At 32.0% G+C, this 21,649-nt stretch overlaps 1 protein-coding gene across 2 annotated transcripts in view; it reads left to right on the forward strand.

Moving 5' to 3' along the window:
• Window positions 1-21,649, forward strand: part of LOC126749413 (SH2B adapter protein 1-like) — a 40,732-nt gene that overhangs the window by 18,122 nt on the left and 961 nt on the right. Inside the window, exons 7-8 of one of the 2 annotated variants that reach the window (XM_050459104.1) lie at window positions 3,988-4,173; window positions 9,631-9,816. In XM_050459104.1, the coding sequence (XP_050315061.1) occupies window positions 3,988-4,173; window positions 9,631-9,807 (363 nt within the window). In that variant the 3' untranslated portion in view covers window positions 9,808-9,816. The remainder of the gene's footprint in view (window positions 1-3,987; window positions 4,174-9,630; window positions 9,817-21,649) is intronic. The other variant, XM_050459103.1, reaches the window with a different exon arrangement.

Raw genomic sequence — 21,649 nt, forward strand, 5'->3', positions numbered from 1 at the left:
CATAATACACAAAACTTTTCATGAGAGGCTAAAGAATCGACTTTTAATTTTAAGGTTTTAAATACGGCATCACTATTTAAACCGCAAGATATTTTTAAGCCCCTAAAGTTTGTCGACTAGGTAAACAAAATAGTTTCTTTAAAATAGTTCGATATAATTGAGGTCCAGAAAAATAAATTGATAAACACTTATTTTTATATTCTTCAGTATACTTTCGACCCCTTGGTAAATGCTGTGATAATTTTAATTGTGCGTTAATAAAATCAGCTAGCTCGCTATTATTATGACAAAATTTACAAATAAGTTCTTGTAATTTACTTAAACTAATAGAATCAGAGGCTTTGTCAAGTTGATTTTTTAATTCCTTATTCTTCTGAATTAAACAGTCATTTTGTTTCTTAAGCCTAATACCTTCAGTTTTCAACTCGCTACACATATCGGACAATTTTTTTTCCTAGGAGTTGAACAAGTTAATTTTTGGCTAGTTTGAATACTACGACTGAAAGATTCATTTGGTGAAGACTGTGCAGCAATATTACGTAAAGTGTCAGGAGCTCGGTCAGGAGTTTCAGACTGCGTAGCAATGCTATGTGATATGCCAGGAGTTTCATACTGCACATCAGCAATATTTTGTGCATTGCTAGGAGTTTTAGACTGTTCTGCAATGCTATGTGAAGTTTCAGAAGTTTCAACATCTAATTTAGGGACTTCAACTTCCATACTAATTGTTCCTTTTAAACAAAAAAATGCATATTAGTAATTAAGTACTTAAGACTTTAAAATAGGGTCAATTTCAGATAGGGAACTTGGTTCTTGGAATTAGATTATAAATAGCTATTATATGTACCTATATAAAAAAACAGTTTTTTTCGAAATATGTGCATTTTTAACCAGTACCTTTTACCCAAGATAACTGAATAAATAAATTTAATATTAAACATATAATTTTTTTTTTGCGTAATGTGTAAACCCATCAATACCCGACCATCCCTAATGATTATCATAAAAAGAAACAAATAGAGGTATCTATTCTTTTCAAAGGGTATTTCTGAGAACCAATGGGATTAAATTATTAATAACTTCTTACCCACTACAACTACAGTTGTTGAGGGCATGTTAAAGATTGTGGGTATAGCTGTATTTTGAAGGATTTGCCTTTCTTTATGTTGTTTAAACATACGGGGCTCAAAATGAGAGGCACATAAACGATAACTTTTGTGAACTTCATTTGCTTTGGGTAACAAGTTAACCCTGTTGCAGGCCTCAAGCCACACTTTTGCTCTACAATAAAAATAAAAACTGTTACCTACCTAAATCTTATAACAAGCAAAAAAAGCGTAAGACATAATATAAAAAAATTAAAATAGGTACAATGATTATGTATAATTTGTCTATTCTTACCGGTCCATGTTTTTGGGAAAACGATGAAATTTCTCATTACTATTATAAGTTTTTTTCATACAACGCTTATAGGCACAAACAACTCCCGATTTCTGCTTCACTTTCACCATTTTAAACAAAAATTTTTTCATCCGATACGCGCCGCTAATGATCTCTATGCGTCGCTTCTGTCGATCGATCAATCCCAACTGAGTGAATGAAATAAGTGTAGAAATCTAAACCTATCGCGCTCAAGGTCCCTGACGCTCGGCCCACCGAGTCGGAGAGTCGACGTACTGGTTTATTGTTATACTGTGGCTAAATCGTTGGTACAGGATCAGGTTTTTACCCTTATATTGATCCTCAACAAATCCTTTATGTTAGTGTATGAAAAATATGGTAACATTTCAAGTTCTCTGTGATAATTCTCAAACATATTGGAAAAAAGGGATCATTCTTTGATCAAATCCTCTTGAAGTATATTCCAATTATTTAGCAATGTCTCAACCAAACATATCATTTGATTTAAATTTGAGCCCAACTAACTCCAGTTTCTGTGAATGTGCATTAAATAATCCAAAATATTTTAATGTTCAGAATATTCACAACAGTAGAACTTAGCAAAACTATCAAAATATTTTTTTTTAATGAATAATAATAATATTGTTTATTTCCTTAGTACAAAGCACATATACAGTAGTGGCAGAAAGTAGAGCAACTTTTAAAAAAATAAAATTTCTTGACTACTAACAAAAAAATTAAAAATGATATTTATCCACAATACTTTTGGTCAAGTAGGTAGTCTTAAATCAGATAAGAATTGACCTTCTAAATATTTCTGTTTATTTTTAAACTGATAAGAATTTGTGTACCTGGCAAAAAGTAGAGCAACATTTTTCTTAGAACTTACAAATCGAATAATATTAGTTTAATTCCAGCTGTTTACCGGTTGCATTAAAAGCAAAGTTAGTTTACAATGCCTAGAGGACGGCCTTTATCCGTTGATTTAAAAACACGAATTATAGACTGTCACAAAAATGATGAAAAACGAATCAATATTGCAAAAAGGTTTAGTTTGAATAAATCTATAGTATCGCGAATAATTTCACGTTATGTGGAGCATGGACATGTTTTACCTAGAAAAAAAAACAGGAAGACCAAGAAAAACCGATAAATATCAAGATAAACAAATTTTGAAAATATCTCAGAGTGATCCATATTTGGGTTCAAGTAAAATAAAGCAGAAGAATTAGGCGTTCAGGTATCTTCAAGGACAATAAGAAGTAGATTATGCGAGGCCAAATTATTTGCAAGACGTCCAGCAAAAAAGCCCTTATTATCTGCAAAAAACAGACGATCCCGTCTTCTTTTTGCTCGATCTCATTTGCACTGGACAATTAATGACTGGAAAAAGATAATATTCAGCGACGAATCAAAGTTTCATTTGTTTCAAAGTGATGGAATAGCATATGTTCGACGTCCTGCAAACCAAAGGTTAAATCCCAGATACACTTGTCCAACAGTAAAACATGGTGGTGGATCAGTTATGGTGTGGGGCTGCTTTTCCGGTTTCGGAATGGGGCCACTTCATAAAATTGATGGGATAATGGATAGACTTATGTACAAAGATATTCTGGAAAATGAAATGGTTCCATATGCAGATGAGAAAATGCCTCTTAGGCACATTTCTCAGCAGGACAATGATCCAAAGCATTCTTCTAAATATGTAAAGGCTTGGTTTAGACAGCAATATATTCAAGTAATGGACTGGCCAAGTCAATCACCAGATTTAAACCCCATCGAGAACCTCACAATGGGAAATTTTGGATAGGAAAATAAGGGGGAAAACTTACAAAAATAAGGACGAATTGTTCAATGCATTACATGAAGCTTGGATTAATATGGACCCAGTAATAATTTCTAGGTTACTGCAATCTATGCGCCACCGTTGTGAGGAAGTTATCAAAAATGATGGATATTTTACAAAATACTAAAATTGTAATTGTATTTCAGTTTTTATTAAAAGAAAAACATCAATTCTTAAAAAGTTGCTCTACTTTTTTCCGCCCCAGAATTAATTTTGTACATAAAAAGTATAAATAAAGAATATTAAGTTAAGTTGTTGATAAATTTATAATGCTTAGATCTTATTGGTATTATATTTCCAATATGATTGTATTTTCTTACTAAATAAAATAGATGTGTTTAAAATAAAGAAGTTGCTCTACTTTCTGCCACTACTGTACATACATAAAGTTTTTTTTAATTTCTTTATTTCAGATTATATAAATGCATACAATAGCTGTAAAAAAAAACAAATATAAAGTGAAATGACGTCAAAGATCTCCAACTACCCTATTAAGTACACAACACAAAGAACCCAATAGTAATAAATCAATAATGTTACTAATTCTAACTCTTCAAATATTCCTCAATACTATAAGGCTTAAGATTACTTAAGAACTGCTTTACTCTTAGTTTAAACTGCTTCTCACTTGTAATGTTTTTTATATTGCTACTTCAGAAAATTACCCACCAATACTACAAATTTTAATTTAAAAAAAACTCATCAAGATAATGTTTTAGGAGTTTTTTTTCATATTTTAGGGTAGACCAAAGCATTTAAGAATGACAATCAATGAAAACGGTCAATGCAGATTACAACATTATTGGTTCCAATCAATATATGAGATGCTTGAAAACTTTAGGACCCGACCGATTCCCTTGGAAAGTGGAGGAAATTCAGATGTAACATTAACCGATTATATTCTCAACCCTAATGCTAGACAGCAGGTCAGTATAGTGGTAAAACCTGGATAATTCATTTAACGAACCATGATCTTGCAATCTGACAGTTTTATATTGATATTTTAGTGACGGTTTAAAAAACATATTTTTTTGTAAATTGGGGACATTTTATAAACAGATTAATTGTGTGGGGCTTGAAAACCTGCTTCAGTTGAAAAAGTAAACGCCTTTTATGTTTTTTTTTCACCTGAGTTTTGTCTCTATATAAGAGTTTGTCAGCTTTATTCTTAAATAACATTAATGACACTTTTCTTCACAAGTTGTGGTTCCCATCCATAAGTCTGGTGATACTCTTTATATGTCAAGAATTAATTGTAATTAATGATTTTTAAAGACCAGTCCTAAAGTTTTAAAAAATATTCAATGTACAAAGTTCACTATTGTAACTACAATTGAAGACATGAGTTGATAAAGGTGCTATGTCCACTTTTTCAGATATTGATTAATTGAAGGAAACGCGTTTTCACTTATATATTTTTTTTAATAAATTTTATAAAAATTACCAATATCTTATTAGATTAGAATCGTTTTGTACTTTTTTATATAATATTTTTTGTTTTTCTAGAATTTATACTTTTTTAGTAATTTTAATTTTAATGGACATAGCACCTTAATCAACCAACATTTTATGCAGATGTTGGTATAAACTTGAGTGGAGAAAGGTGTTATGTCACCTATGTTGTATTTAAATTTTTAAAAAATAATAAAAAAAACTATTAAATAATCTGGAAATTAAATTTTATTTGCAGATTAACAAAAGCAAAGTAAGATACATTAAAAATTTATAAACAAAGACACAGAAACATTTAAATTTAACATGAATTACGTTTTTTCTTAGGGTTTTTCAAACATTCTTCTAAAACAATATCATAATACCATTTATACTCTGCTGGAATAAACTTAAGTTGATCCTTTGTACTATCAGTTCTCTTTTTTTTTGTAAGTCAACTTCCATAAATGGGGTAAACGGATCTAAACTAGTTTTGTAAAAGTATTTTCCAAAACAACTTACTCTTAGCCACTTCACTTTATCTCGAAAATTTATTTTTTGGTCAAGACTATTAGTGAGTCTTTTGTTTAAATGAAGTTTTGCAGGTAGAGTTTCAAAGCAATAAAAAAAATGTTCCATGTTAAGGCATACACTTTGTTTGGTACTCGCAGATCTAATAATTTCCCGATATTGGTCTGGTATATAAATATTCTGATGTTTTCTAAGAACCTTTTCTATTCTTCCAAAGTCTGTCAGAGTCAAGGTAACTGTGACCAACTTCGGGAAATTTATGGTCAATGATCTTAAATATTTTATTTAATATTAGGTATTGAAAAAGGTTAATAATGGAGAAGAGAGTTTTGTTTTGTCCCCCACATTGATTTGACCAAATTATTAAATGATCAATTTGGGGATTTTCTTCTTTAAGAAGCAGACAAAATCGTAGCAAACAACTTGCTATTTCATTACTTCCCCTATTGGCAATATCCTCAGTCCATGTAAAAAAATAGGACTTATGACCAGAACTGGTTAAACAGTGGACTCCAAAGTTGTATAGCCACATTTGTCTTAAATAAAAAGATTTTGACGTTGATAGCTTTGGCAAAGGCATCGTTTGTTGAAGATCCATTGTTATGTAACATTTTTCTTTGGACATTTTTACTGCTTCGCGGTCAACTTTCTGCTGCGCAAAAGCAAGTTGAAAATTATTCGAGTGCTCTAAAGAGTTCTCTCCAGCATCGCATAAACTGCAAGTATCACTTTTTGGTACACCAAAAGATAAGTTAAACCTTGTTTCAAATATATGTCTGTAAAAAGAGGCCTTTACGAAATATTTAGTTTCGAGCTTTTTTGTTTGACAATCCTCTATATACAGTTGATGAAGTCGGTTAATATTTAGTAAAGGGGAAAGGTATTTTTTATGTGGGTTTTTAGTCCTAGAATAATGTGATTCTTCTGAAGGAAACTGCTTGATATGATTTTCAATGCAGTTTATTACTTCATCGGATAATTTTTTTGGATTTTTGTGATGCTCTTGCTTATGTGGTGAGGGCATTACCTGGCCAGATTTTAAGTCATTTTGAGCTTTAAAGACTTTTTTTCGTCCAATTCGGTATAAAGAGCAGAAAGCATCTTTACACACTAGTGTATTTTCTTTATCACACGTAATAAAATATTTAAAGCTGTAAGCTTTCGTTTTTATATTTTTACGAGGGCGGTGACGATTAACTTCCTGCATCTTAATACTTTTAAAAATTAAAATATTTTTGGAATTTGTATCTAGCTTATAAAATTTTCTTAGAATTTCTTCTCTGCTTGCAATACTAAATTTCTCAGTACAGTTTATTCTACATTTTTCTTTACACAGAAAATGTCTTTTAATTGTTTTTGCTTCCATCACTTTACCAGTCTTTTGAGAAATATATTCTTTACCTTGTTGTCTTAACTTTGCCGCTTTATTTCGTTTCCAATTATCAGGTTTCCGGACTCTTTTTTTAGTTATTTTTAAAATTGGTTTAACAATTTCTCTTTTACTTATTCCATCGGCAGTAACATGGAATTGCTGGTTATGGTCTTCTATACGTATTTCCCGAGGTATTTCCTCCTGCACTTCGTCAATGACGTCAATTCTATCCGGGGTTTCCCTGCTGCTTGTCGGAACCTTAAAAATATCTTAGTTATTTATTAAATTTATACTTATTTCTAATTTCTATTTTTATTTCTTAATCTTAACATTTTTTAGCTTTACCTTTTTAATTTTTTGGTTATCCGGAAACATTTTACGTTTGACTCTATCAACATCCGGATATTTGTTTATGAGACTCGTCGAATAAGAAATATTTGAGTTATCAGAATCCTCTTCTGAATCTTCTTCACTGGAAGGGGAATATTCGCTGCCTGATATAACACTTTCATCAGTACAATCACAGAATAAACGATCTCACAGAAGCGAAGGCTTGCGTCGGCTCCTTTGATATCCGTGAACCAGTTTTTTATAAGCCCAACTGACAGATGCACCCGGCGCAAATACACTGAGATATCTCGTAAAGTTGTAGTAAACGCCTACACTGAACGAAGTGCTTTTATTTTTAAAATCAAAATGGTTATATTCATATAATACGGGAGCAAACTACAAAATTTAGTTACATTTCAAATAGGATTTTTTTTGTTAAGGCCTATATTGGTCCTTGCTTTTTAGAATAATTATAATAATTATTATTTTTATAAAAATTGTTATTTGACAGTTTTGATACACGATAGAGGTAGTTTTGATACACGATAGAGGTGTAGGTTAGTATACTTTTAATTTGTTTTGGAATGGAATTTTTGTCTTAGTTGTTTTATGATAATGGTAAATAATATTTGCCTTTAGTAAGGCACTAGCTGAGAAAAAGTCTGCTATTTGTGTGATGTTAATATGTTAACAATATACATATACATATGTACATAGGTAGGTATTTTTAAATTAAAATTTAGCTGGAAGGTTTATACGCAGGTATGTTTTCTCGTATGTTTTAAACACAACACATTTAAGAGTAGGTGTCATCGGCTTTTATATATTTATATATAAAAAGATATATGTATGTATTATTATATGTATAGATATGAAGGTACCACACATACGCCCATATTTTATAAAGGTATTATACGTAGTATGGTCGCCGTCCATTATGATAGTCTGGAACAAAATATAAGACTTTTAAGGGTTTTACTACTACTATGTTATGCACTTGCATGGGTAAACCAGTCCATAAAAAGACAGATAATTGAAAATTAAAGTCATTATTCTTTGTCACATTATACTGTATACCTAAATCAACCTTAATATTTTTATCTATGTACAATGCTATGTACCTGCACGTATGTACACATACATAGATACATATGGTTTAGGTATATACATATATGTTTATTAAATTAGATAATGTTTATTCTGTATTTATTTGCATGACACGACAAATTAATTAGGGAATATTCTGAACTTTTCAAAGCTTTTAAACAACCATAATTAATAATGAATAATACATAATAATGTAACTTTTCTATACCTACTTTCTTTTATTATTGTTATTGCTCACCTTCTAATATCCCTAGGAAACGAAAATAAACTTTTTCCAGCGACGCTTTTGGCAAAACAACCTCTATACGCACGGAAGGTTGGCATTTTAATATTTTTTTTAAAAGTTTTTAGCACAACACAAATGAAAGAAAAAACAAAAAGTCACAGAGCACAGAGTTAAACTCCAAAACAAGGTAATGTGTAATACCTACTTAACAAAAATAAAATAAAAAACGACAAATTATAAAATATCGCAAATATACACACTAACGCTCGTACTAATACACTAATTATGACCCGATACCCCACGTGGGCGACGACAGTTGTACCCGTTAGAATGGGGGTAAATGGGAGGAGCCTGAACGAAAAACCGGTACGGTAGAAAGGGCTAGCCTTCGCTTCTGTGAGATCGTTTATTCTGTGGTACAATTATCCATATAGTCTAAAAATTTAATTTATGTACATGGGTAGGTATGTATGTAATAATAACTCAAGTAATGTATATTATATATGTATTTTTTTAAATAAAAAATTGAATCGCATCGAGGGGGTAAATTGTTATTAAAAAGAGATCATTAATTCATAAAGGTAGTAAAAAATGTTTTAATATGCTTACCTGCTTTAGAGTTAACCTTCTTTTGAAGCCCACTAGTGCTTGGCTGCTCCAAAATCACCGCATTGGTATTGACCTCTAAGGAAGTACAAAATATACAGTTTCTATCTACAAAAAAATTCTCTATTCGGACTTACCTTTATTTAAAACACATATTTTCTTGTTTTTTACTAATTCTAACGTTCTTTTACTTCTCGACCCCATGTTGAACGATGTGATAAACAACAAACATAACCTTAAAATGTCACATGGCACCTACCATGAAAATAAAACTTTCCCACTATCTAGTGGATAAAGGTGCTATGTCCTTAAATATGGACATAGCACCTTTATCTAATTAAAAAGGGTACTTAGTCATAGGACATAGTACCTTTATCAATTAAAATAATCCTTATTATTAACAATTTAAGAATCTTGAGTTATTCAGGGGTTGTATTACGACTTTAGGTAACCAAATATACAAATAAGTCATTTTTTGAAAAAAATGGACATAGCACCTTTATCAACTCATGTCTTCAATTGAAGTAACTAGAATTGAACCTGTTCTTCTATGTCGATACACTGGTATGAAGGGGACGGTACTTAGTGTACTTCATTCATTCCTCGAACATTAAAACTAAGCCATGAGCTATAGAGCCTTAATTTTTTTTCAGCCTTTTCGGGCCTTCATTTACAAACTGAGCATTTAATTGTCAATTAATCTTTGTATCTTTTTTTTGTTGTTGTTTGATATTACTGGAGCTTGTATTTAGTTAATAAATAAATAAATAAATATTCTAGCTTCAACACTCCGGCTCGCGACCGATTCCGGTGCCTACGCCCACCTCCGTGGCGCCCACGCCCATGCTGCCGAACCAGGGCGGGGCTGCGCCCACCTCAAACGGCGCCCCGGAACCCGTGGGCGGTCCGGGGCGACGTGCGCCCATTCCGGTACCGGAACTGAGACAAGTGAGATAGATGTTAGACGTACATACATATATTTATTTATAATTTAGATAGTAGACGGTCGAGTATTTTGTATGTGTGTGTGTGTGTGAGAGAGAGAGAGACTTGGTTTGCTTTTGCGTCAATTATTATTATTATTGTGAGGAGGTTTTATTATGAATGTACTGGATGTCCCAAATTTGTCAAAAAAAAAACATGTAGAATAGAATTAGATACTTTGAGGGGTCAAAATTTATCTATCCATTGCTTTCTTTCTTGTGGAAGTCTTATGAAAATGCCTGAAATGTTAAATATTATTGCAAAAGTTTTAGTTTTAAGAAGATATGAGTTATTGAGTAGTTTTTTCAAATTTTAAAAAAATCTGGATATTGTCAAAGGCTTTCAAAAAATCTAAATATCTTGGAAACTCATGTAAGGATTTTATTGATCTTAATTTCATATGAAAGCAGACGAGTTTCTTTACCAAAATGGGCTCTACAAATTTGCTTGTAAATATAACAGATTGAGTAGGTACTTTTTTAATAGATTGAAAAACTCTGAGTGTCAAGGGCTGTACAAAATGTAAAAAATTTTAATATTAAAAACTCATTTTAGTTTCATTCGGACTGTAATTCATTCATTTCATTCATTCTGTAAAAAAAAGTAATGAATTTAAGACAATTTATACATTTTCGGAAAGGGGATTTAACAGGCTTTCATGTGAAATTATAAAGTACAGGGTGTTACATTTAAATTTTTGAGAAATCGGCCTTTGAAAGTCATCAATTTTTTTTCCTCCTATTTCAGGTAAATTTTGAAACTTGGCAACACTGTCAAAAAAACTTTGAAAATATTGATGAAGTTCTGTGAAAACCGCACATTGTTGTCATTTTCCGTTCTCGACCTATAAGCAGTTAAAATGTGTCAGGTTTAGATGGAAACTCTGTATTTTAAAAACCTATTTAACGATTTTATTGATTTAAGTTTGATATGCAAGCTGATGAGTTACTCTACTGGAAAATTTTCTATTTCAGTGCTTTTCTTTCACCTCCATGAAGAAGACAGAGATGAGTAAAAACGTATAGAATTTGTGACATCCTGTACAAAAAAAAATTGTATACCCAATTATTCCCTAAAAAGTGATTCATTGGGCCTCCTCGCTAAATATCTTAATTTTTACCGTTTAAATGAAAGCTTTATTCTGTAGGGAAGCGTATATATCTTCTCTTGTTCAACCCACTCCTTACCTCAAACTTTTTATTTAGAGTTTCTGTATATATTTTAAACCTCGTATGAATCTATGTCTATCTATATCTCCATACGAGATATAATCTATATCTCGTATGGATAACTTTAGAACAGCATCATCATTTTGTATAGGTACAGTTCTGACAACAAACACTTTTTCATGTTCATTTTGTGTTGTGGAGAAAAAAAGCGGATTTGGCCGATCATGCACTCACGCCCCACTTCAAAGCATACCAAGACTGATTTTTCAAAGAATTCGTTGATAGTAACCATTATTGTATATATTATTCATTCGGTGTCATTTGATGGGCCAAATTTGTTTTTTTTTAATTGCATTACTTAAAAATACTCCATAGGACTCGTATAGGACAGAAAATAAACCTTTTTGATAGGATTTTTACATTTTTTAAGCGGGCAGCTATAAGGAATAATATTTATTCTAGTATAATAATAGAGTGAATTTTGAGGAGAGAGGGAATCTATATAATACAAGGTGGCTCACTTTAACCTATGATATGAAAGCTCGCGTTGGGAGCCTCGAATAAGGGACACCCCGTACATAAAAACTCTATATCCCTCTCTACACACAACCGTAAAAAAGTGCAATTTTATTTTTAAGTATCCACTCTTGTTGTAATTCATGGATCAATAAGTCCCGGGACTGACTATTAAAACGATATTCTCTCGGCATAATTCTTCTACAGTGCATCCCAGAAGTTATGTCTAAATTCATTCTAAATTCATTTCTAATTCATTTAAGGGATGTGTTCGAAAAAAAAAAACGCTCGGACCCGTCGATTTTTATTTCAAGTTGCGCATTTTTGTACGTGAAGTTTGTATATACAGGGTTGCTCAAAAATAAATTACGACCATCAACTTAATTTTTTCAAATGAAAGCACCTTTTTATTTTATTTTTGAATTTCACGTGGAATTCTACGTATGTTTCATGCATCATGTCCTATACCTAAAGTCAACAGTTATCGAAAAAAAGACGACCAAACCTTATTATTGAAGTTCACCTTACGAGTCACCTTACCTCTGAGAATTTTTATACAGAGCAAAATCCCATTCATTCGTCTTTTTTTATTGTTGGCTGGTGACCGTGTATTTTCATAGAAACTGTATGACAGTTGTACGCCAAACAGATATTGTCAAGTGTGAAGTGTACGAGCAAAGTTGCGGTTTTCACAATGGTAAAGTGAACGGAACGAGAAAAAATAGAAATTCCGTGCATGGTTGGGTTTGGTGATGGAACATGTACTCAAAGAGAAGCTGCTCAATTATTCAATGAAATCCATCCTGATCCTCCGATATGTCAAAAGGTGGTGAGTAGAATAGAGACTAAATTTAGAGAATTCGGTCATGTTTCTCCAATTTGAATTAGTTCCAGCATTACTAGCTTTATTTCCAAATCCATTGGACCCAGACTATCCTGACGAAGAACTAATTTTCCAGCAAGATGGCGCTCCTCCGCACTATGCTGCCACTGTGTGTACATTTTTGGATGAAACCTTTCCCAGTCGGTGGATAGGAAGGAGAGGACCCATCGAATGGCCTGCTAGGTCGCCTGACCTAACACCAATGGACTTTTTTTTGTGGGGATACCTCAAGTCGAAGGTATTTGTTACGACTTGAAAGAGGGAATTCGCAGAGAAGTGCGCGCCATAACTCCGGAAATGATTGAAAATGTGCAACGAGACTTTATTGATCGCCTTGGATATTGTCAAGCCATGAATGGCAACCATTTTGAACATTTAACTTAATTTTTGTTCTTTTTTTATTTGTTACATGAATCGTCTTTTTTTCGATGACTGTTGACTTAAGGTATAGGACATGATGCTTGAAACATACGTAGAATTCCACGCGAAATTCAAAGATGAAATTAAAAAAAGATGCTTTCATTTGAAAAAATGAAGTTGATGGTCGTAATTTATTTTTGAGCAACCCTGTATATACAAACTTCACGTACAAAAATACGCAACTTGAAATAAAAATGGACGGGTCCGAGCGTTTTTTTTTTCGAACACACCCCTGAATTTTAAATGAATTTAGACATAACTTTTGGGATGCACTGTATATAATCTCCTGCAAGAGTGATCGCCAATCAGATTTGTGCCATAGGCAAAGTTTCCTGATCTGGAGAATCGTAATCGTTTAATTTTTACCATTCAGTGACATGGCTGTTGACTGTTTTGGCTTTAATTTCGATCTTCAAATTCTCCGATCTCTTTTCATGAACTTCAAATATTTCGTCCCGTTGGTTGTGAACTGTTCTAATCCACATAAACCAAAACTGCAGCTAGCGCGCTTTTACAAGTTTTTCATCAAAAAAAAACTTATATTTTCTTCTCTAAAAGATTTAAAAAAAGACCAAATATAATAGTTTTTTGAAATGTCTATTTAAGCATCACATTTTTTATGCTTTAATTTCAGGATTATAAACTTTAGTAAACTAGTCCAGGCAGTAGGGCTTTTTACCTTGCAAAAGGTGGGGTAGAAGTTATTTTGGAATATGTTAGTTACGGGTAGACTGTGACCAAAAATACAAAATTTCGACCTTGGGGGAAGACCGCGCGCGTCGCCATCTTGGATTACACATACAAAAAAAAGGTTTTTTGGCATTATGTCCGTAATGGTTAATTTTACGACAAAGTATGACATAAACAAAATTAAAGAAAACAAAATTTCCCACATTTTGTGTATTTACACTTTTTTTATACCTCTAATATACAAAGATTTACACGGACACAAACATGATATTCTTTAAAAAAATACTTCAAACAACCATTTTTTAGTTTTAAAAAATATGTTTTCCCTATTTCAGTAATTTTGTTACCCTTGATAAAAGAGGTGATATTTTTTCGCTCGATAGTAAAATGTCGTATTTCAAGTTCAATATATTCAACTTCAATATAAAATATTACAATTATAAGAATATAAAGCACCTAGATTCCAGAGTATCTGTATGTGCTATGGTAGAAACAATTCAAAAATTGTAATATATCAATGTTGTTACCCTTAGCAGACTAGCCGTTATATAAATTAGTTCACAATATTTAACATTTTAAATAAGTTTACCCAAAACTACATAACAAAAATCAAAAACCAGACAATAAGAATGAGAAAAAGAAAAAAAAAAAAGATTCATATACTATATACACATATACATTTTACCTACAAAGGTATTATGTAGTATTTTACAGAATTTTCTAGTCTTTTGTACCTAAAACCTATAATATTTGAAACAAAATAAATAATTGAATAAATGTCCATACTGAGATTTTTTTTCTTTTTCCCTTATGTATTTATGTTGTGTTGTTGTGTTTGTTAGTGAATAATTATTCTCTCGCACCGTATAAAGGCAGAACGAGGTATTCGCAAAAATTAAGTTTTGGGAAAATGGATGTTTTAATTAATTTTTAGTTTATTCTTAACATATTGATTTAACTTATTATTAGAAACTTGTGACTATGTTTTTTGCCTTATTTATTTAGATACACTGAGATAAAATTGCTTGGGCCTTAATATATAGTGAGGTTTTGTCGCCTGCATTATGTGCCTCTGTAAAACTACTAAAATATTACACCTACCATATTATTTCATTGAAAAAATTTGTAAAAATCGCGAAAAATTGTCATCACTTTGGTTTTATTCGCATTAAAATTAAAATTTCTCCATTATTATTTCAAACGCTAAAATTTTTAAAAAAATGCACGTGCCTAGAAAAATAAAACGATTCCAAATCTATAAGACTTAATTTTTGGCATTTTTTGCATTAATTTGTCTTTGTACCGCATCGCAGAATTATTATTGATAAGGCCTTAAAGTTGACATTTGAAGTTAATTAGGAACAAAGTGGAGGAATATGTTTTAATAGAAAATAATTCTTACAAACATTTTAAATAACAAAATCAAAGAAACATTACTAGTACCTATATTATTTTTATGAAAAAACTTAAAGTTATGGTTTAAAAAATAATAAGATATCGGAAGTTTCCAATTCTTATATAGGCCTTTAATCGAAAATACGAGAGCATGTGTTGCTTTTTTTGAGGAACGCCCTAAGACACCTAAATCTTCAAATCCTTTATGAGATCGAGTTTTTTGTTGTATTCAATTAGTTTTTTAATGCTAACCTCGTCAAAGGCTAACATACATTTTTTTTCTTTTTTGGTCATACCCTCACATTTTTTTTAAGATGATACTTTAAACCGTTGTCAATATCAGTTTTAAATAAATTTTCGCTCATCCATCTTCGTATTGTTGAAACGGACGGTAAAATAAAACCTTTACGCCTCAAAAACATATATGCCGCAGGAGATTTATAAAAAATTGACACAGGCACTTCTTTTTCCCTGTTGTTCCATTTTTTTCTAGATTGTCCATTTAATTGAATCAAAATAAATGTTTTTGGTACTACTGATAGAAATATTAACAACGGCATAACTTTTGAAATTAAAGATTTATTATTTTTTTGTTTTGTTGAATTTATTTTTTTTGAATTTACTTCCGCGAGAATTTTTATTTGTTTTTTTAACATTAATTTTCTTGGCGTCATTGTATGATTTGGAAGTTTAATTATTTCCTTTAGTTTTTTTTGTATTATGATCGCCTTCGTTTAAATGTAATTTTTTCGTTACATTTTCGTTGGTTGTCGGACTGTCTGTAGGTAAAGCCCGTTTTTTCCCCGAATAGGTCCTTTCTGGTGATAGTACTTTTAAATGTTCATCTGTTGGGAAATATACGTAGGGTATTGCATTTGTTTTTAAATAACGCCGTTTTTCCGTCCGAAAAGCGCTGTTCGCAAAATGTCTCTCACACAAGTGTTTATTTTTCAGGATTTCCAGATCCATACCAAGTAACGTTGCGTTTCCTGAAATCGGTAAATAATAAAAATACCGTTTGATGATTAATTTTTATTTCGGGTGTTGCATCGAAAAGAGGGACCTAGGAAAATATTGAGTCTCCTTGTAAAGAGAAAAAATATTTAAGTTAATTAAAGAATAACAAAATTTTCTACCAACAAAATAACTTTTATTTTTTTAATTGGTCTGTTTAGAGGTTATGTCCAAAAATCTTGATAAGTTTTTTGTCACGCTGTACAGTACAACTTCGATAATCCGGACACATATCGTTCCAAGCAGCGCCGGAGTAGCGAGGTGTCCGGATAACTGGATTATTATTTCAAAAGATTTATTTTAATATACTATCCACATACTAGCTTTTTTTAGGTATAAATAAATCATTGTACCCTAATTAAAAAAGAAAATTATGTTTATATTTCAAATTATAACATACATAATAAGTAAACATATACATACACATGTTGTACACGCAGGTACACAAACATATAACTAGAAATAAAAATACATTATGTAGGACAAAACATAAATTACAAATACAAGACAAAAAAGTGCAAGTTTAAATGGCTTTGAAAAAACTATCAATTTTTTTCTGAACTGCCTTAGAGCTTGCTAATTCAGTCGCTTTCTCTTTGACGTTCTTTAAAAGCAATATTTCGTGCATTGGTAAGTAGTTTTCTTCAGCCCACTGAATTCCCAATGTTAATGCTTTCACAGCATCGCTGTGTTTCACTTTAGTGGCAATAATCTCAGTATCTCCATCTAAATCATTGCTCTCTGCATCCTTAGATTTTAGCGCATCACCTATTACCTCCTCTTCAGTCAAATCAACAATGACTTCATTTTTGCCTAAAGCCCATTCAACAATTTCTTCCCGATTCAAACTGTTTTCAGGATCTATCACAAGCAAGGAAGCGGTAATGGTTTTTAAATCTTCCTCGTTTATTTGACAAAGTCGTCTTTGAAGTTCTGAAAGTGGAATGTTTTCTTCATCAGATTCCTCTTCTTCTGCATCAGTTCTTTGGTTCGGCCATAATGCTATCCAACTTTTTTGGATATTTTTTTCAGATATCAACTTCCAAGCAATATCTAGATTAACAAGTGCATCTTTTAAATTAAATTGCTTTAAAACTGTAACTAAATCGTCACCTTCGTGAGCGATAATGTGATTTAGTAGCCTCTTTCTATATGCTACTTTTATGTTTTGGATTAAGTTTTGATCTATTGGCTGTAAAACTGCTGTGCAGTTGGGCGGCAAAAACATGACTCTGAAATCAGGATCGAAATTTATTTCTGTCTCAGGTGGATGAGATGGAGCATTATCTACAAGTAATAATGCTTTATGAGGTCGGTTAACATCCGATAAAAAACGTTTGACGTCTGGTATAAAGCAAGTCTTAAACCATTCGAAGAACAATGTCCTGGTCATCCAACCTTTGCTGGTTGCCTTGTATTTAACAGGTAAAGTAGCATTCTTAAATGCCCTTGGATTTGCGGATTTTCCAAGAACTAAAAGGGGTAACTTATGAGTTCCAGCCGCATTGCAACAGGGCATGAATGTTACGCGATCTTTAGATATTTTTCGCCCTGGTGCTGATTGTTCCTGACTATGAACCCATGTAGTGTCCGGCAAGGCTCTCCAAAAGGCCGCTGATTCATCAGCATTATAAACTTGGTCACGACTTAGCTTCATTTCATTAACCACAGCTAGAAATTTTTCTTGAAAAGGTACTATAGCACTTACATCACTGGAAAGTTTTTCACCACACACTTTAAGAAAGCGTATTCCGTGCCTTTTCTTAAATTTGTCAAGCCAACCTGAACTCGCTAAAAAATCACTCTTCCCAGTTATTCTTTCATAAAATTGTTTAGCTTTCGTTCGTAAGATATCAGAAGAAACAGGTACATGAGCACTACGCTGCTGTAGAAACCACTTATATAAAGCAGCTTCAACTTCGGGATGTTCTCCCTTTCGGATAACCTGCCTTTTACCTGAAAAGATAAAAATATGTTTCATAATAACATTACCTACAATAAAAATTAAATCATACATACCTGCTCCACTGAATGACTCCGACACAAATCTTCTTATTTTAGTTTTGTTTTTCTTTATATCACTTACAGTTGATTTTGGTACATTAAATTTCTCAGCCACCCTGCGTATGCTTCCCACCTTATCAAGAAAATCTAATATTTTACATTTCTCCGCAAGAGTAACTGTGTTATGCGGTCGTTTATTTGGCGCCATTTTTTTTTTAATAACACATTGACACACGACGCACGGTAACTAAACGATAACTGACCGCCAAAGGCGCCAAACCCATTAGGTTGCTAACAATATTGGTTTTGACAAGTTTAAAAAGGAAAAATCCGTTTATAATCGATTCGTATTGAAAACATTCCTTTATCCGGACTACAGAGGTAAAATATCCCGACACCTAGGAACGCCGGATTACTGGAGTGTCCGAATCAGCGAGTGTCCGAACTAGAGAAGTTGTACTGTACTTACAGGTACTGCTCAAAGTAAAAAGCCAAATGACTACTGTATTTACTACCAATACAGTAGTCATGTATAAAATGACAAACTTATTTGACGGTCCACTAGTCAAGATAAAAAAATGTTGGTTGTTATCTGTTAATACATTGCAATAAAAAAAGATAATTTTTCATATAGATTTTTGGCTATAAAGCTTAATGAAGCTCACAGAATCGGCGTGAATTGATATATATGTCAAAGGTATTTTGACTATCAAAGTAACAAGTGGTAGAGATTTAAGCTATTTAAATAAGTAAAAAATGTCTGTGCGTGACGTGCTATTTTATAGGCTGTAGTTTTAGTGCTCCTTAATAAATTTTAATACTTTTTTCTCTAAGTTAAAGAGGAAAGCCAATCCCTATAAAAAATAACATGGGATTTCCTGTGTCCCACTTAGCAATGGCAACACTAAGTATACAAAACTGCATGAGCACAAAAAAACGATGGCGCGCAAAAGAGAAATTCTATCAAAAATATTTATATCAACGATCCCATCCTCAAACTTTTCAAAATCGGTATCATATAATACCTACCTATTTAAAAAGAAAAGCGTAACTTATATTTTTTGTCAACCTGATGATCTAAATTTGACGATTCGCTTTACAATTTAAGGTTACAATTTATCCTTCTAATTTTTGAGTTTATATACTTTAAAGTTGGTCAAGATCAGAAGATTCAATATAATAAAATAAAATAATATATTTTTCGCCTTCACTCAAAAAGTTCACTTTATTGACTTTTACAGATGAGGCAGTAAAATGATTAATAGGGAGTAAAATGATGAAGTTTACTACACGAGCTTTAGCGAAGGCAGTAATTTTAAAACGCCTATTTTAGTCTAATAAATAACTATTATTATTTGTTTTGGTACTATTTTTAAGGTTTTATCTCAAAGTAATTATTGTTTTGGAATTTGACGATTTAAACCGGTATTATATATTTTTGTTCTTTAAATTTAATTTTCAGTATTCAAAAATTAACTTTGTACATCACCTCATAGTTTTACCACCGTACACATTTTTCTTTTACCTTAAAGTCAGAAAATTATAGTTTTTGATTAACTGTAATTTTTATTGCCGAATAGTTCCCAATTAAAACTTGAGATAGATATAGATTGAAGGTGATGTTCATTTCACAGATATTCAGCTGTAACTTTGCGTAAAAATACACGTAAATATACCTGGCTCTTCTAGGACCCACAGTTAAAAACCCATGAAACGAACTTTAGGTACAAGGTGTTCCATTTAGGAGGAAAAACGGCATATTTTTTTACTTTTTCCGTATCTTTACAAAATTGAAGATTCAATCGACGTATTTTAACTCGCAATTTAAAATCCAACGTTCGCAAATACTTGGATTTTTATAAGGAAATTTAAACATCTTTAACGTAGGATTCTCTCTTCTAGTTCGCATACAGTCATAATATTGGCATACATTGCCCGACATTATGTATTACAGAACCAGTGACAAAATTTAAAAAAAATAACAGAAGTATTTGTAAATAAGTTTTGTCGAATTTCGTCGAGACGGAGAGCTTTGCCGGTGATGATAACCTGTATCGATACGTCCGTCACAAGAGCGAATAACAAAAATAAATATTGTGTTGCTCAGCCGAGTCGCAGCCGCCAAATTAAATTTTGCAACACAGCCAAGCGATCGGCCAGATTTCAACGCGTAATTTCACCGATGGATCCTCGCTCGAAAAGCGGGGATCCTTTTAGGTGGTCAAAAAATTTACAGGGTATGGATTTTCTATAGTTTACTATTATTTTCTTTGCCTGTAGTTTTTTTAACACCTGTTGCTGCCATGAGAAAAAGTCCTGCAGACTTTAACTGCCTCTGCTGATCTGTTCTTTTTAATTTTTAAAAAGAAGTTTGCAGCTCTTGTTCTTTGTCGAGGATTATCTTTCCTTATAGTAACGCTCATCATATGACAAGTTTTACATCTTGAACACTTTTGTTTGGTACGCTATACAGCTGGCTACTTACATTTTTAATATCTGATATTTTAACATTTTGGCATCGATATGTTTTATTATCATGTGAGCAAGGACGCTTACATTTCTTTAGGTCTGGATCTGGATCTTCGTATCTAAAATAAAATAATGTTAAAAAAACGTAATTGCCTAACTATTTTTTTTTTTAATTTTAAAATTTTTTTACCTAATCTTACCTTTCATGTTTTTTTCTTAGCTTTTTCGGGGCTCTTTACCTTATTCTGCTTCCTCGATTGGCTTCTTCCACAGCTACTAAATCTCCCAAAAATATATTTTTTATTTAGGACCTATTACTGCAGCTTGTATTTATTTTATTTAAAAACCACTAAAAGAACAGTTCAGACCAGAAATAATATACAGCACGACTACAACTCAACCACATCAATCAAAACTACCGCACCCAATGTTTAATGTTTATGTTTACATTACGAAATCTATTTATGGATTTATTCGGGTTTGAACAAAAATTGGATTTATTTGGTTTTGCATGAAAACATCAATATTGCCATTAAAATTAAGTAGGATTTAATCGTTTTTGCACGCCAATATTTAGCTGATATGATGTAATTCAGCAAGATGAACCAATATTCGCCACTAACTAAATTTTTGTAAAAAATGGAATTATTCGGTTCTGCTTCAAACCTCCTCAATTAAGATTTTGTTTTATGGCTTTCCAGTATGGAATCTCATTTACTTGAGTTTTGTCAGCTTCAATTTTTTTCTAAGTTATGTTTTCAAGCACCTCTGGTTTAAAACTGTGTTTCACTCTTCTTTCACTCAAATATTGTCCTAAACTTGTGTGGAATTCGATTTAAACTATTTAATCACTTACCTAATTTTCCTGTAATTGGGCATCGGAAATGTATGCTCATAAGTACTACCAAAGGTCGTCAGCTATCCGCCCTGATATTGAGGGTTTTCTTCATAAATACTGCCTATTTAAAAGACATAACAGCCTCATTTAAAAGACCAGAGCAAGCGAGCACACAAACACTTTTTTTTAATTAATCCAAAACTCTTGTCACTTAAACCGCTGCTACTCAAAAACTAATGGTCGAACCCCTTTGAAATTTTAACACGTATAATTTAAAGGGTAGTACTATATGAAAATGCTGCGATTGGTGCGCCATCAGTTGGTTAGTCCCATGACTTAATGATCCATGTAGTATCTTATTTTTTCTTTTAGTTTTTAGTGTTACTTTTAAGTTTATTTTACTCTCACGAGATGTGT

This window comes from Anthonomus grandis (assembly GCF_022605725.1).
Source record: "Anthonomus grandis grandis chromosome 1 unlocalized genomic scaffold, icAntGran1.3 Chromosome35, whole genome shotgun sequence".
NCBI lineage: Eukaryota > Metazoa > Arthropoda > Insecta > Coleoptera > Curculionidae > Anthonomus > Anthonomus grandis.